The 17,035-nt window shown below is 42.8% G+C and overlaps 2 protein-coding genes across 2 annotated transcripts; one reads left to right on the top strand and one right to left on the bottom strand.

Annotated features, from left to right (window-relative positions):
- The first annotated feature begins 1,042 nt into the window (after positions 1-1,042).
- On the top strand, positions 1,043-6,837 carry LOC310999979 (sodium/potassium-transporting ATPase subunit beta-3-like). Its single transcript, XM_083990611.1, has 7 exons — positions 1,043-1,924; positions 3,266-3,394; positions 3,729-3,827; positions 4,001-4,194; positions 4,485-4,535; positions 5,084-5,170; positions 5,259-6,837. The coding sequence occupies exons 1-7, from the start codon at positions 1,813-1,815 to the stop codon at positions 5,424-5,426; spliced, it is 840 nt and encodes a 279-aa protein (XP_083846737.1). The 5' UTR covers positions 1,043-1,812; the 3' UTR covers positions 5,427-6,837.
- Positions 6,838-9,980: 3,143 nt separating this feature from the next.
- On the bottom strand, positions 9,981-16,060 carry grk7a (G protein-coupled receptor kinase 7a; the record flags this gene model as incomplete). The annotated part of the gene is made up of 4 exons (XM_083991172.1): positions 9,981-10,323; positions 10,653-10,933; positions 13,774-14,229; positions 15,464-16,060. The coding sequence occupies 4 exons, from the start codon at positions 16,058-16,060 to the stop codon at positions 9,981-9,983; spliced, it is 1,677 nt and encodes a 558-aa protein (XP_083847298.1).
- Positions 16,061-17,035: the final 975 nt, after the last annotated feature.

Genomic DNA, 17,035 nt, shown 5'->3' with positions numbered 1-17,035 from the left:
TTCTTTTTTCCTTTTTGCCCAGTGGGCTTGGCTTGTAGTGGGATGGATGCCTTCACAGAGAGAAATGTGTTAGAGTGAGTGAGTGAGGCGGACCGGCGCTGGCCCATGAATCAGTGCGGCCGGCTCTCACACTAATCAGTAAAGTGTGTGTGTGTGTGCCTGCCTGAGTATTGTGCCTGGTGCCACATTGTATGAGTTGTGGTGGACCCTGCCTTGCAACAAATTCAGTCTGACAGCAGGAACTTGATGCAATGTGACCACTACTCCAGCAGTCCCCCTCCCCCACACCCCTCCCCCATACGAGCTGAACCCTGCATCAAGGGTCATTATATAACTGCCTCTTCTCCCCTCTCTCTCTCTCTCTCTCTCTTCCTCTCTCTCTGTGACACGTTGGATTGTTCGCTCGAGTGTCAGGGGGTTAGGAGTTAGGCTTTTGTCTTTTTTCTTTCTTTCCTTCCTGTCAGCGTCTCAGCCTCTCCCCCTGCTGCCTAAGCATCGATAACTCCTCTCCCAAGTCACTGCATTTGTCATTGGCAGGGCACACCTGTGCACATACACCACCAAAGCAATACATATGCATATAAATTAACATATATATTCATTCTACAGCCGTTGTTAATATGCTGATACCCATAGATAACGATGCTGGGATAAGATGGCATCCAGGAAAGTGCTCTCTGTTAACTCTTGACACAGCTGTTTACAAGCATGCACTCTCTGGCTCTCTTTTAATGTCTTCCCCCTCTCTCTCTCTCTCTCTCTCTCTCTTCCTCTCCCTCTCCCTCTCACAAACACACACGCACACACATTCTAGTTTCAGTAGTGCTCAATTGCCATAGCAACAAGGATTGGCAAATGCCCCAAATATCTATGCTCAGCCAGTCAGTCACAAATAGCATCTTCACCTGCTTCAGATATGTTGATCACTGGCATGTGGCACAGACTATATGTACTTATACTGTGTGTGTGTGTGTGTGTGTGTGTGTGTGTGTGTGTGTGTGTGTGTGTGTGTGAGTTTTGTTTTGTGTAGACTGATAAACGTTGCGGTCGAAATCATCCACTCCTGCCTATTGGATTGGTTCTTGGTTTGGTGACTCAGTGTATGCAGCTTGAGGAGGTGGCGTGGACCTATAATAAATCAGGATGAATATGATATGTAACGCACAAGCTCAAATAAAACCCCGCAGTTTCAGCCCATTGAGCGCCACACGCGCACTTTAAGGTTTAAAAGCATTCCCTTTCACATGTTTGCGTCTCCCTTGTTGTATGATGGAGGACCCCGCAGTCAGTTGGGGGTTTTTCTTATTATTATTTCAATGAAGCTCACAGCTCGTTCCCAAACACATGTAGCCATTATAACATACAATTGATGATAAGAAAGATAATGTGCGCTCTATTTATAATTTGTGCGCGTAACGGTGCGTCTCCGTGCGTCTCTCCGTCATTAACCAATGCATATCCATCTGGTAGCACTGCATCAGCTGCCGCGACTGGGTTCGTGTGGACGTCACTGACGTTTTTTTTTTTCCCTCGTTCCTCACCTTCCCCTTCTCGGCTTTTTTTTTTGTTCCACCAGAGCTTCTCTCTCCTTCTGCTCTCCCTCTTTCTACACCGCCCACTCCTTCCCAACCATTGATCCGACCACTCACCGCCGCCTCGCCGGCTTCTTCGCCTCATTACATCGCCTGCTGCGCTTTTCTGCATTTTTTTAGGCAGAAGAAACCGCATATTTTGGACACCAAAAAAAGAAAAAAGGGGAGAAAAAAAGAATATATCATCATCACCACCTCCTCCACTACCACCACCACCACCATGGCGAGCACCGAGGATAAAGCGACCAACAAGGAGAACGCGTCCAGCTGGAAGGACTCCTTCTACAACCCGAGGACCGGGGAGGTGCTTGGCCGCACGGCCAGCAGCTGGGGTAAGGATCCCCGGCATGGAGCAGCCAATTAGTGGGTTGGCTCTGACATTCACGGGGCTTTACACTCCATCCTCCATCCTCCATCTTCTTCTTGCCGTTGTCCAGGCTTTGATATGATCATATAGTCTACCATATATACTGTATTTATGTGTGTGTCTCTGTGTTTGTGTGGATGTGTAAAATGACTGCCATGTAGATGGTGGATTAGCTGAGGAGCCATCATAGGCCTACATGAAGGTGTAGAGGAGAAGCCTGTACCAGGACGCTCTCCCAAGATGAGTGATGCTATCTAAAGGTGTGCACCTCTCTCTTTGCTGCATAGGCAGAAATAAGCATCCAGGTGGTGATCAATCATCACGGCACTGTTTTTTTTTTTTTTAATTCATATTTACCATCTGCATTCATGTGATTATGGGGGGATTTGTCTTCATGCTGCAGAGCCCAGCTGATAATTACCTAATCATCATCAGAGAGAGTGTGCTACAGCATTCCTGAGCTGGCTCTGTGGCTGATCAGACCTTACATTTAATGCAATGGTTCCCCCAGGCATTTCCAGAGTGAGGTAGTAACACAGCACCCTCCCTTCAGCAGCCAGCTCCTATAGGCTAGCGCGGGCTCTGTCAGGCTGCCTGGGCCCCTGTGCTGCTGTGCAGTGGGATGCTCCATTGCAGTTGCATGGCCGCCCACATTAGCATGCCTGTCAAGGTCAAATGGGATTCCCTCTCTCCTCTTTCTCTCTCTTTCACGCACTAGACAGGTGCATTGTGGGATGCTGTTGGGGAGGAATGAGAGAAAGGGAGGGGGGGTGTACAGCAGGAAGCTGAGGGGGCCATCCTTTTTTTTCTTCTTTTTTTTCCCTTTTTTTTGTCTGTCAACTTAGAGGGCATCCGTGCTGTGAAAGCCTGGATGGTGGTGAACCATTTTGAGTCAGATGTTTCCATAGCTGTGTGGCTCCTCATTTTTTTCTCCTCCTCCTTCTGCCTCCTGCCCATAAAAGAGGCAGCAGATGCTTCAAAGCGCTACAGCATCATCCCTGAATCTTATGAGATGTGAAAACTGAGGCTCTCTAGTGAAAGATGGCCTCACGTTTGCACGTAGAGAAGCAGTGTAGTGTCCCCCCCCCCCCCCCCCCCTTGTTCCAAAATGGTTTCTCTCAAAGGGATAGTACACTCAAATTACATTTTTCTCAGGCGTGCAGATGAGAAAAATCTGAAGACATTTTGTCCAAGCCCATATATGTGGCTGAAGCTGCCAGTTGACCCCTCTCTGTCTCCTTCCTTCATTACAGTAATGTCTCTTTTCTCAGTTCTCCTCTATTTCTGTGTCTCCCACTTCCTCCAGCCCTCATCCTGTTGTTCTACTTGGTCTTCTACTGTTTCTTGGCCGGCATGTTCGCCCTGACGATGTGGGTGATGCTGCTCACTCTGGATGATAATGTGCCGAAGTACAGAGACCGAGTTCCCCATCCAGGTTAGTGTCTCCCATGCAATGTGTTTGCCATGTACAAAGGGCGGGGGTGGGGGCTGGGGGCTGGGGGGTTAAGGGGACTGGTGACTTTCAGGTATAACCGTATCTGCCAGCCATTTATTATTCATACTCGCACCAACGAGATGCTGTCATAATAATGCGCTACATTACAGCTGCTCTTTGTATCGACCTGTTTTGAAGCCTCTTCCTGTTTGATATCAGCTGTGCATCTGTGAAGTTGTTTAGATGTCATTTGAGGCTTGGGTTTCTCTTGCATCGGATTGCATTGGATCGTTTACTACTTTTGCTCTGTGTTTACTCAATGTCTCTGTTGCAGGCTTGGTGATTCGTCCAAATTCGTTGGACATCATATTCAACAAATCTGAGCCGTTGAAGTACGCTCAGTACGTCGAACACCTGGAGACCTTCCTGAAAAGTAAGTGCACCTCTCCCTGATATAGATTAAGTGAAGTGCACTGAAAATGAATTCCACCCTCCTCCTCCTCCTCCTCCTCCTCCTCCTCCTCCTCCTCTTCCCAGATCTTTTCTTCATTGATCCGTGCCGTATATATCTGAGTGTATCCCTCTCCCTCCCTATGTCTCTCTCAGGATATAATGATACAGAGCAGGAGCAGAATGAGGACTGCCCTCAGGGAGAGTACTTTGTGCAGGACGATACCGAGGAATCGACAAAGAAAGCTTGCCGCTTCATGAGAGGCTCCCTGAGTTTTTGCTCCGGCCTTTCTGACACCAACTTTGGATATTCTGAGGGAAAACCCTGCATTCTGCTGAAAATGAACAGGGTAACAGCAACTTTCGCTTTTCACTGATTTAAGCATATCCCCAGAGGTTTTGCAGAAGCTTCAAAATTGTCTCCATCCATTACAAATGCACATTTTTGTCCTTTCATTCCTGAGCCTTTCAACCTTTTCCTCCCTCTCTGCCAGCTTCTAATCTACCTCCGTTCAGTCCCCGGAAACAAGATGAATAATTATAATTATTACATAATAATTCTGCTTCCACACAGGCAGCAGCTTTCTATTTTACATCTGTTTCTCCTAATAGTCTGAATTTTTTCATGTTTCATTCACAGATCATTGGCCTGAAGCCACGTGGCGATCCCTACATCAACTGCACAGTAAAAGTAAACATTTTTTTTCTGAACTCTACATGTGCCACTTGTTTGTATGTGTATTTTTTTCTTTTTTATTTCTCTCATAAAGAAGCTGTGGTTACCATTAACAGTCTCAATGTTTTCTTTTTGTTCACCTTTCTTTCATTTCCCCCTTCTTTTTGTCTGTTTTGTGTCTGATTTCTTTCTGCATGCTGTCTCTGATGGCTTTAGGGTAAGAGAAGTATGTAAATTATCAGGATAAGGCCAGTAGGTGTGTTATGTAACAGGCTATTATGCAGGTGCCTCTAAACCCATCCTCATACTCATTATCAAGACATTTTAATGTAATCTGTGTAATTTTTAGCCACAAATATACCCTTGCAGATTAAAGCAGAACACATCATGCTGTCCACATCATCACTTAAATCTCCTCTTTCACAGCTGAGCAGTTGCTTTCCCTTTTTTTCATGTCCTGTCCCACGTGATCTTGGAAAAAAGTGTCATTTAAAGTGATTTTAAGCGTAATTCACATCATTCAGTATCAAGCCCACGTCGTTAACACATGTTTCTCTCTGTAGAAGGAGAACCCAGTCCAAATGCAATATTTCCCCAGTGAGGGGCGTATTGATAAGATGTACTTCCCCTACTACGGCAAGAATCTTCATGTAAGTATTTATCCCCAGTCAGATCCCGTCAGTTAACATCCTCAGGTTGATGCGTTATTGACAGATGGCTGTCTCCTCCCTAATGCAGATGAGCTACACGCAGCCCCTGGTGGCTGTGAAGCTGCTGCTCACCAAGGAGGACTACAACAAGGAGCTGACGGTGGAGTGCAGGGTAGAGGGCTCCGACCTCCGCAACAACGACGAGAGGGATAAGTTCCTGGGCCGCGTCACCTTCAGGATCAAGGTGCTCGAGTAAACCAGACGACCAGGCGGTCGAAGGAAAACCCGGTGCAGAGGCTGCCCACGTGTGCTAAGGATTTATGTTTAAAGATTTAAAAAAAAAAAATGAAATAAAAGGAAGGAAGTGTCAAATACGTCACAAAGACTGCATTTTGGGATTTGGCCAAAAGGTTTAATACAGATTAGTTTGGCTCCCAGTAGACGAGCCACTTAGAGAAATCAAATGTTGCTTTGACGACGTCTCTGGCCTTTCTCTCCTTGATGATTCCTTTGCTATACCTCCTCAAAGATTCCCCAGAACAAGACACTGGCTCTGCTCCTGACCATCCCTCCATCCATTCACCTGTTGCACTCTTCATCCTGCACCCCAGTTTACTTTACTTCATTTTTTTCGTATTGATGTGATTAGGTAACTTCTAGCCATCGCGACCAAGCCATTTGGAGCTATTGTGTAGTTGCTGATACAATTTTGTTTTTTTGTTTTTTTTCAATGTTTTTTAGACTTTCCTGCTGTCAGGAAGAGAGTGTTGTTTTCATCTCTCCAAACCTCATGAACGACTGTAATATCGCTGATGTTGAGAGGATTTTTATCTTGCTGTATAGTATAATTGAGAAAGTAGAACATTTCCAACACATCTCCAGAGTATTCACGTTTTCACATCACAAAGATTTCATAGGAACGTACCTTGATAATCAAGTATAGCCACTGTATCCCTGTATATGAAATGCCAATTACAAAGTCCCTTTCTACATATAAATACATTGTGATCCTTACCATATTTAGGGAATTATAGATAGATCTTTGTGTTGTGGTTCTGCGTAGCCACAACCCAGTCTTGTGCTGTCTGTCTGCATGTCCGTCTGTCTGTCTGCCCGTCTTCCTGTTTACTCACCTCTCCACTGCAATAGCCAACATGTGGGTGGGCCCTCCAGGACTGGATACCGTGTCTCGCTTCACCTCGCGGGGTGCTGCGTGTCGATGGTGGCTTAGGGCGACACACACACACAAACGGAAGGTACAGTGTAGAAATTGCTTTCGAGGCGGAGAGGTGCTGGAAAAGCGTTGCAAAAATAAAAAGTTCACTGTAACTATGTACTGTATATCTTTACGTGATCTGTATATCTATCTGGGTCTCAAAGATTGTTTGTTAGTTTTCTCTCTTCTTCAGCCTGTTGATCTGATTGTCTGCCAATCTATCTACTCTTCAATGTATATATATACACTATCTACCATATTTACTTAATTCACATTGTATTTTTGTCACAAAACACAATGTCTGTGCACTGTAAAGAAATAATTTAAGCAAAGATTTACAGGAAATTATCTTATTCAAAGCTATGTTTACACAGTCTTAAAAGGAACCCGCATTTGAAAGAACAACTTGTAACATCTCTTCAGGGTGCCTTAAGACCTGATGAAATAAATTGTGGAATAAAAGTGATTTTGAAAAAAAAAAGGCTGTTTTTAAGAGTTCCTTTATTGGCCTGTATACTGCTAATGGTGGAAGAAATATTCAGTCCCTTTGTGGTAAATCACAGGAGATAAAGGGTTTAAGTGTTAGTGAGATAACAAATGTGCTAAAATATCAGACCATCCAGGCACAAGAAAATTAAATTAAAAAAAAATTTTCATTAAATGAAAATATCTAATACACAAGTGTGACTTCAGAGCTATACATGTGCTTTATAATGTGACGGTGAAGAGGCAGATTGAATGGAAAATAAATCACATCCTCACCATGAGTGCAGCACAAAGCTGCTGCCAGATGAGGGAGCCAGAGGCAGGAGAGGGCAGAGTGACATGTAGGTGGTGAAGCCAACAGGAATGAGCAGTTTCAGAAGAACCACAGAGGTTAGTGAGGCATTTTACATTTCCTATTTGTGCATCGTGTGGTTCCTCCGCCTGCACACATCAATGTAGACAAATCCACTTAATTATAACCATGCAACTGGTTTCCACAGTATCTGGTGACAGCTGCTGGGAAATAACCTTGGTGATTAGATGCTGAGATTTGATTTCCTTTTCGCCTCCACTGGTCACATCCAACACACACTGAATCATGTTCTTCTTAGCCTGGCTAAGGGAGCTAAGGGATGCTCAGACTCCTCTATACCCACGCTATTTGTTATTATTTAGACACTGTACACTACAGCATTATCTCTGATCTGTACCCATAGATATTGCACTGACTGTAGGGCACAGAACATATCAAGTATTCAAAGAAGCCACCTCGGTCACACAGGTGATCACACCTGTCTGCTCTCATTTTACATCCACATGGCTCTTACAGCAGCCTGAGGCAGCAGCAGCAGTCTCTTACCCAGGTCCTGCTATATGTGACATAATCTCTCAGGGTTTAGCTCAAGCAAGAATCCACCTTAGTGTCTCCTAAGCTCTCGCTGTCCTTGAGTTTGACTGCTGTAAACAAGTGGAGCAGGAGACAAAAGAAAATGCTAAACTGATATGTTCATGTCTGTTTCTGTTTCTTAGCCTAGTCGCCAAAGATGTTTTCCAAAAATAAATAGGAAATTGTTGGAAATATGGGAGGGATTTCGGATTGAAGAAAACAACGCTCATAAATGAGTGTATAAGTGTTTATCTGGCACAGTTTAAATGTTCTTCACTCAAAAAATATTCACCCTCAAATTTAAAAAAAACACCCTCAATGTTTTTTTTCCCCCTTTTCTGCATTCAATATTAGAGTTTTTTTTTCTTTTGATTCCTTCTACAGAAATAAAATGTAAAAATGTAGCGTAAAGATCAGCTCGGCTGCTGTGTCTAGCTGCTGTTCTCAGCACTGAGATGCTTCAGAACCTGAGGGGATTTGAAGCTGATTTAAGCAAAGAAGGCACAAGGATAACACTGGTTATCGCCTTATCAGCTAAGAGTTGAACTTGCCAATTTGTGGCGGCCTAGAGTACAGCCTGGCCGTGGTCGGCATCCTGAAGGGGATTAATACAGCTGATATTTTTAGCTTTTACTCCAGTATTGTCAGCAGCACTTTCTCCGTGGTTATATATAGCCCAGAGAACATGCGTAACATGGCACAATTCGGGGCGTTCCTTGACGCTGGTGGTGGATGTGCTCTTAAAGTGCTGGTAAGCCGCAAGACAGAAAAGACACAGATTTTAAAAGACATATATTTTCATTTATTCAAATGATTCAGGGTTTAAGGAAATTTCTGCTTTACATCTGACTTTTCTACAGTGGCAATTCCTCTTGTGGTATATTTACAAGTACATTTATCATATATATTCATATCATATTAACATTAACTGTAAAAACTCAACTCGGCCCAACATCTGGACATTTAAAAACTTAATCAAGTAATTACCCTGAGACAAGTAAACAAGGATAACAAGCATTTTATTTTGAACTAAACCAAGTGTCTATACTCATCTTAACAACCACAGCTGTGGAATCTTTTTTTCAGGATTCGACTAGTTTGAGTTCTTCACACTCATCTCAAACTACGAAAAGAGCCCTGACGTTTCACAGTGTTCAGGGCCATGAACAGGGCACCCTGCACATTCCTGGTACAAGAATTGAATGCCCAACTCCTCTAAATTTTCCTCCTTCATACGTAGCAGTGAACTTCTGTTTCTGCACTCACCTCTGTCCCAGCATCCCAGGGCTAAAAGAGGCTCCATTTGTCACTAAGTTGAGCCTCATAGCACCGACAGTAGAGGGGCTCAGTGAGGAGGTGCTTAGTATTTTTCATTTTCTTAAAAATAAATCCTAAATTTGAAATTACTTACATCTTTCCCTTTTTTTCTGTGCATAGATACAGATATATGCTTTTTTAAATATACGTATATACAATACATACAGATGCAACAATTGCTTTTTAAAGCTTTTGGAAAAGTAAAATGCTGGGTTGGATTGCATGCATTGATCAGCTTGAGGTTTAGGATCGCAGCACAAACATTACAACTCTCTCTGCCACATGTGGTTAAAAAGCACTTTCCATTATAGAAACAGTGTGACCCTTTGATGGCATTGATAAAGGATGGGAGGGGTTGGTGGGTGCTATTATAAAATGCTGTAACCACCACAAGATACTTGTGTTTGTTCCAAAATTGTATGTATCTTGCTGAATGCAACAACATCGCCTCAGCAAATAACTCTACTGCAAATGTTAGTTTGGATTGAGATTAAGATTCTTCATGAAGTAATACAGTATTTCTGGCACAAATACTCTCCTAACGCTACTATCCTTAATACAGAGGTTGCAAAATAACTCCTAGTCATTCATGGTCAAAGTTGTTGTAAGTCTACAACTTCAGGTACGTACAACTGCAAGAGAAGCTGTGAGCCGGAGAGAGGGGCTCAAATACATCATCACATCTTCCATGTCTAACTCAACCTTGCCCTGAAAGCAGAAGATCTCTAAACCATGAGCATCCTTTCAGGACAGGGATGATACATCTTTCTCAACAAAGATGCATGCGCTCGACTTTTTCATGAAAAATGATCCATCTTTAACATCACTATTAGTGTGCATATGACTGAGAAAACAACAAATTATTGAGTGTTGTTACTGGTTTGCGATATCTAACACATGGCTGCTCACAGCAATATACATGTGCCAGACTTCTTTTCGTCATCAGGATCTCCTCCTCCTCCTTCTTTCCTGTTGGGATCACTCAGCTCCTCAAACAGTCCAGTGTCCATCATCTCCTGCTGCCATGGAATGGGCACAGCACCGGTGCTGAACTCCTTGAAGAATTTGTCGTCCTTGGCGTCAAACTCGATGCCCTTGATCTCAGAGAACTCAGCAATATCTCCGGTGTCCTTGGCGTAGACAACGTTGGGCTTGGGCACCCAGGGAGGATCCACCAGCCCGGCCTCCAGACGAGGGAAGTTGATCGCCTTGAACCACTCGTGCTTCCTGGGATCCTCCATGTCGTTCCTAATGAGAGGTCAAAAACTCTGCTTCTCCATCACACTTTCAAAACTGCAACGTCAGACTTAAGGATATAGAAATAAAAGGGGTAGACAGGTTCAAACAGGTACAAGTACAAGATTTTCCTCAAAGCTAAGTTAAGGTCCGGTTTTCTCACCATGGGGTTGCTTTTATTCAAATGGCTCAGTCTTTGTAAGTTTTATAAATGTGTTTATTAATTTAAATTACATGTGAAATTGCAAGGTGTTTTAGAAATTCAGATTCACTAAGCCACTATGTGTACCCATTAACACCATGTGGATTACCTAAAACAGTACAGAATAAGGGTTACTTACTTCACGCCCAGGCGTTCCTCTATCTTCTTTTTGAGGAACAGCTGAATGACGTCCTTGGTGGGAGCATCAAAGCATTTATGCTCCCACTTGGGCTCCTCGCCGAGGATGCGGCGCTGCACCTCCTCTTTCTCCACCTTCTCCTTCTTTGCCTCAGGGCCTTTGAAAGGTGTGTAGCCAGCCACCATCTCATAGATACTGCAGCCCAGGGCCCACCAGTCCACTGATGTCCTGTATGGAGTTTTACTCAGAAGTTCAGGGGCCATGTACGCTCCAGTGCCGGCCTGCAGGAGGGAGAGGAAGTCAGGGGGAATACTGAATATGAGGTGCAGTACATCTACAAATCCTTTCATTATATATTTCACACTTGTTAGAAAGAGTAGTGTTAGAAACTTGAAGATCTCCACTCTTTTTATTACTGAGTTATGTTGATGGAAGCAACGACTGCACAGTCTGGAAAATAGGCTTGTGTGAGAGAACAGCAACATGGACACTGCAAACAGTGTATAGTACTATACATAGTGAACAGAAAAGAGTGTCTTGTGGGAGCAGAGTCATAAAGAACGTCTTTTAAACCTTCACGTGTCAACCATGAGCTAAAGCCTAAGTAACTGTATCCACAATCTTCTCCCTTTCTCTCACTAAGTTTCACCTTTCTCTCTTGAGCCCACTCTCTCCATGCTCCTCTGCTCCCCTCCCCCTCCGTCTCTTCCTCCCTCTCCCTGTATGACCTCACCTGCAGCCTCGGACCAGAAGCTTAATCCTAATGCTAAGCCCGCTGCCTGTCAAGAGTCATGTGTGTCCACACACTGACAGAGTTGCCCAGCCTCTTACATAAAGACTGTACATTTCTGGATTCTACAGCTACCAGCAGACATACGTAACAGCCAAAATGTAGCCATGCCCTAAAGCATAATTAATGCACACGCAGCACAAACTGGCCAGGAGCCGGGAGCTGGGAGCTTACGCTTGACCGCTCCAGCTGAGTCCTGGAGAAACCTTGTTGCAAAAACTGCTCTCAGGGTGATCTATAGGTTAGCACAGGAGAGGTGTTATATGGGTATTACGAGGACTGTAGGATGCACTTTCCTTTTATAGCCACTTTAATATAGTAATACCTAAAGGGGCCTAAGGGCATCCAGAAAAAGAAGCTTCTGACACTGCTGTACAGAAATAAAAAGTTGTTGGTTTTTTTTTGGTGCTGTACAGATTGTGATCACTAAACATGTCTGATTTCCAGATCTTCATTTCTTTAGTGTGATTTGACTTGACCACAGATGTCACTGGGTAAGAACATCTAGATCTCAATCACGAACCTTTTTGTTTTCTCAAACCTTTTTGTTCCAATACTCACTCATTTGTGTACTCATTTTCATCAATCAAGTTAAATTAAACGGTATTTTCTGGTATCTTTGGAAGCTTCTCCTGTTTGTCTTAAATGTGTCTATGTGATAGGTTTAACTTAAAGCAGAAGTAAGCGGAATGTTTGTGTTAATATAAGTCTTAAATAGTTATATCTTCCGACAGCAATCACTTACATAGAGTGTTTGGTCCGAAACACGGGTCTGTCAGTCACTCTGCTCTGCTGTAAGCCGAGGAGAAAACTTTCCTTGTATCCTACAACTTTTATCCAATGAGGAGAGAGAACGGCATAAAGGGGCGGTCCTCTCTGTGTGTGCAGCCAAGGGGTGCGCGTGAATGTGGTGACATAGGGACGAGGACGGGGACTGCTAACTCCATCGGCTGACAGGAAGTTAGCCAAAACCACCGGATCGCTTACTTCTGCTTTAACAGTTAAATAAACTACACACTCTGATCTCACTGATCTCCAATCTCTGCATGTATTCAAATGGGTTAGAGTCACCTTGTTTGCAAACTAACTTGTCTAAACGTATTCAGCGTAAGTTTTTACCTGGATCTGTCAATCTAATCAGGGACAGACTTGTGTAATACTCACTAAGAGGATTAGGGGACCAAAGCCAGCCTTGCCTATAGGAGGTTAGCCCAGTCACTTTGGCTGGCTGAGGAGCATCAGAGTACTGGATAATGAGCTTACTGGACTTTCATAGAGCTGAGAGCTTACTCTTTGCTACTACAAGTAAGTCCTGAAGAAACACTGTTGCATCTCTGTTACATCTCTTTTTTTTTCCAGGTCGTCCATAGTTCAGCACAGGTGTGGTGTAATACAAAAACAAGGAAATAATGTTTGAAAATAATATTGCACAGGTTTGTCTGCAGTAATTTTGTAATGTTGTGGTGATGTGCCCACTGTATATCTTTTTTTTAAATCTGGATTTGAATAATTTGTTATGGGATTTGTTTGATCTGACAGTCACCGTAATGGTTTGTCACCCTGACCATTTGCATTGTATAGTGTCAAGAGATCCCAATTTAGATTTGAGAGAACTTCTCTGTCCAGGCAGTGTGGTAAAATGTCAAGTTGAACTCAAAGATGACAGTATTTTTTTTTGTCAAGGCAGGAAGAAGAATAAGGACACAGTGTGTGCAAGGAATTGTGAAAGGGAACTGCAGAACAACATTGCCAAGGTTAACACTGCAATAGAAACAACTCTCTGCAACCAAGCTACTGACACAAGCCTTCTTGCACTGCTCCTCCATAAACATAGCCCCTACACAAAATGGTGGCCTGTTAATGGCCAGGCTATAATCTGACCACTAAAGGATCAATTGAGTTATATAATGGTTTCAGAGACTCCAATTGTACAGATCTTTAAGCAATCCAGTAATCCCTGTCCGGATTTAAAACAAAAACCCCACCAAGATTGACAGCCAGTCATGGCTCTTGAGGTCAGTTTTTAGCTCCAACCATCTCTGCAGGTAAGATGGAGATGAGGAGATGAAGGACCAGCACTTAATGTTTTCAAGTTCTTTTCCTCTTTTGCAGTTGCAAGATCAACAAAATGTTTGATTAAGAGATCAATAAACCCTTCCTACAAGTCTAATCTTAATACAATTCCTGTTCATCATCTGTGACATCATCCAGCTTGGTGGTCTTGTGGTAAGAGTATCCTAATGGCTTTGAGACTGCAACTTGGCATACTCTGTGTTGTAGTTGTAGTTGTAGCCCAGCAATTGCCTTTTCATTGTTTGTACAGTTACTCACCATCTGGGTGACAGTCTTCCCTGGAGCAAGCTCTATGGCCAGACCCAAATCTGAAAGTCGGCACTGGCCAAAGCTGTCCAGCAACACGTTCTCCGGCTTCATATCACGGTATACGATATCCATGGCGTGCAGATGCAGAATGCCGGTGGTGATCTGCGCTGTGTAGTGGATGATGCGCTTCATTTCAATGCCCTTGTCCACCCCTTTGCCATCATAGCCTATATTGTAAATGTGGTACTTGAGGTCTCCTCCATTCATCAAGGTCATGACAAGGCACAGGTGGGTCTTGGTGTCATAAGCATAGGCCAAGTTGACCAGAAACAGGCTGTTAACCTTCTCCAAGATCTGTTTCTCCAACAGAGCCATTTTCTCACCACCCTTCTTCTTCAGTCGCTTTTTACACAACTTCTTGCAAGCATACATCTGGCCTGTGTTCTTCACCTGAACAGCGCATACCTGGAGAAAGACAAAAAAAAATGTAATTGCAAAACTCATGGTAATCTAGTACCAGGCTGTTTGGGAGATGTCTTGGTAGCAAAGGAACCAATGCAGCAATTCTGATCATAGAATTAAAATGTGACTACTGTTTGTATTATCGCAGTGAACAAAACAAACTTTAAATGATGCTTTGTATGTTATCACATAAATCACACTTGATATGATTACAAATCATCCCTATTTCAAACTAGAAAATTAATTAGTCGCATTTTACAATACAGCTTAAACTTACTCTAGTATAGAATCACTCATAAGACTCAAAGAAAGACAACTGGTCCCAGAAGTCAACTTGAATTTACCCTTGCCAGCTACGTCTTGGCAGCTCATATGCCACCCATCAAACCCATCACATCCTCAACTTAACTGATTTACTTCTGGAATCACTTTTCTATGTCCCCAGCATAAATGTAGTTGTATTTGCACTTTAAAAATAATCTATTCATTGTTTGTTTGGTGTCACAGACCAAATGAAGTTTCACTCTCTGACTTGCTGCACAGTAGATTTACACAAGGGCATAACAGCAATTTTTAACATACCTTTGCAGGATATGTTACTGTTAACCATTTTCTTTTTGATTTATTTATTGATTTCAATTACTTTTTACATTATTGCCTTAACATTAATTTACATACGTTGCTTTCTTTCGGGTTGTATTCTGAGGTTTGTTGCTAAGAGCTTGAGTTGATAAAGGGTTCCTCAAAGGTCAATTGTGGGTCCAATCTGTAATGTTATGTTAAAAGAAAATCCATCTCCAATTACACCATGACCCTATTCGCTTTAGTCATGACATAACATGCCTCTGATTTCCTTCAGGAATCTTCAATGGTTCTCCAAACTTTTACAATGACATCATGTTTACACTGGTGTATCTCATTCACAAGATCTCCCTGCCATTTTCAGTTTACACTTCACCTTGAGGCGATGTAAATCCTTACAGTTATATAAAGTGTGATTTCTTGTCCAGAAATATCCTGTAACCTATCTCGCAACAGTATCATTACAATTCACAAATATGATTAATATTATCTTTCAGTTTCAGAAGACATTATAAAACAATATAAAGTTGATACACACTTGACTGACACCATTATAAATAAGGAGTCAGGACAGGCTCCTGCAGATAAAGACAGTTTTAAAAGTTCATCAGACTCTTATAATCTAAATGTACTGTAGATGCATGAGCATGCTTACCTCTCCAAAGCCTCCTTTTCCTAGAGTTCTGAACTCATAGAAGTATTTGTCACTGATGGGCTGTTTCTCATACTCTTTCCACTGGAGGAATTTATCAAAGAATGGACTGGCCTGGTAGTCTGTGAAGGGTTTGGCTTTCAGATATTCTCTTACACCATCCTGGACTTTGGTTTTCATCACCTCTTCGAAATTGGCATCTGTCACAGACTTGCATTTTTCAGCAGGTTCCCCGCTAAGAAATGACAGGAAGGTCTTGGAGTCAGCCTTGCAATACTTGGTCATGATGTTTTGGCGTGCCTTGTCTTTCGTTGCACCTTCAGCCAGATCCCAGTCATACAGCTCATCCAGGAACTCAGCAGCAAGCTTGAAATCTGGAGTATTTGCCAGGAAATCACGGAAATACTTCTTGCCAATAGGCTGCCTCTCACATATTGATGTAAAGTCCTTGTCAACGGAACCTCGTACCGAAGCACATTGATCAGGCTTGGGGAGAGACAAGCTGCGACGGCGCTTTCTCATCTCCTTGTCATCACCACCCTGGGCTTTTAGGTAGGCCGTGTTGGCCACCAGGTTATCCAGTCCCCCCATGTCACACATCTTGGCGGCTGTATGTGGTCTGTCCCCCCTAAGTGACTGGGTTCTTCAGCAGCTCCCCACAGATATCGTCTTGTAACCAGTGCAACTTCTCTCAGAGTGTGTGTGCCTATGTGAAGGTGCTACTCACTCCAAAGCCAGCGTGCAAATGAGCTCCTTCACCCAACCTACCTGCAAACCTAAGACACACTGACACACCCAGAAATTACTCATTTAGAATTAAATACCAGGGAGGGATTTTGGCTTAAGGATCTTTGTGTGGTCTATTCAAGGATGCTGTGCACGGAAAGGGAATCATAAGCAGCCTCTGTCCTAAGAGGCTTTGTAGCCCTCTATATTTGTTCATGGTGTTCAGCAGTCTCTAACAGTGGTCCAATCGACTGTTGACTATGCATCTAATCGCAAGATAAAAATGATGTCCAAAAAAAGAAGCAGAAAATGACCAGGAAAGAGGAAGCTACCTTTAGGAAAACTGCCATTGTATTTTTTTTTTTTTAAGGTTTCTACTTAAGTTGCATCCACAGCTTCTCTTTCTTGCTACCACTCTCTCAGAGAATGTACTTCAGTTTGCATGACAAACACTTTACAACTCTAACCCACTTTTTAAAATGACATTTTAAGAATAAATTCCAATTAAAATTCTCTAAGTGAAGTGCAAACATTTTTATAGAGGTGTAGTTATGTGTTCAGAGGGATGCTGTTGGTTTACAATCAAGTGTGAGAAGTAGACACCAATAGTTAGTTTATGCACAATCAACTTCACTTGTTCTGGTCACTGAGTAATGATAAAAAAATAAATAAATAAAAACTTCTTTTTTTTAAGTCAAATAAATTTCACACAAACACAAAAGCACTTTTTTTTTTAACACAATTTTGATTTTTCCCCCTGTGTTTACATACACAAATAACAATGTAGTATTGGCTGTTTGAATCAAGAGCCATCACATACACTCAAAGGATCAGATCAGTGTTGCACTC

Source organism: Trachurus trachurus (assembly GCF_905171665.1).
Source record: "Trachurus trachurus genome assembly, chromosome: 17".
NCBI classification, from domain to species: Eukaryota; Metazoa; Chordata; class Actinopteri; order Carangiformes; family Carangidae; genus Trachurus; species Trachurus trachurus.
The sequence above is the reverse complement of the archived record's forward strand: the minus strand, read 5'-3'. Positions and strand labels throughout refer to the sequence as shown.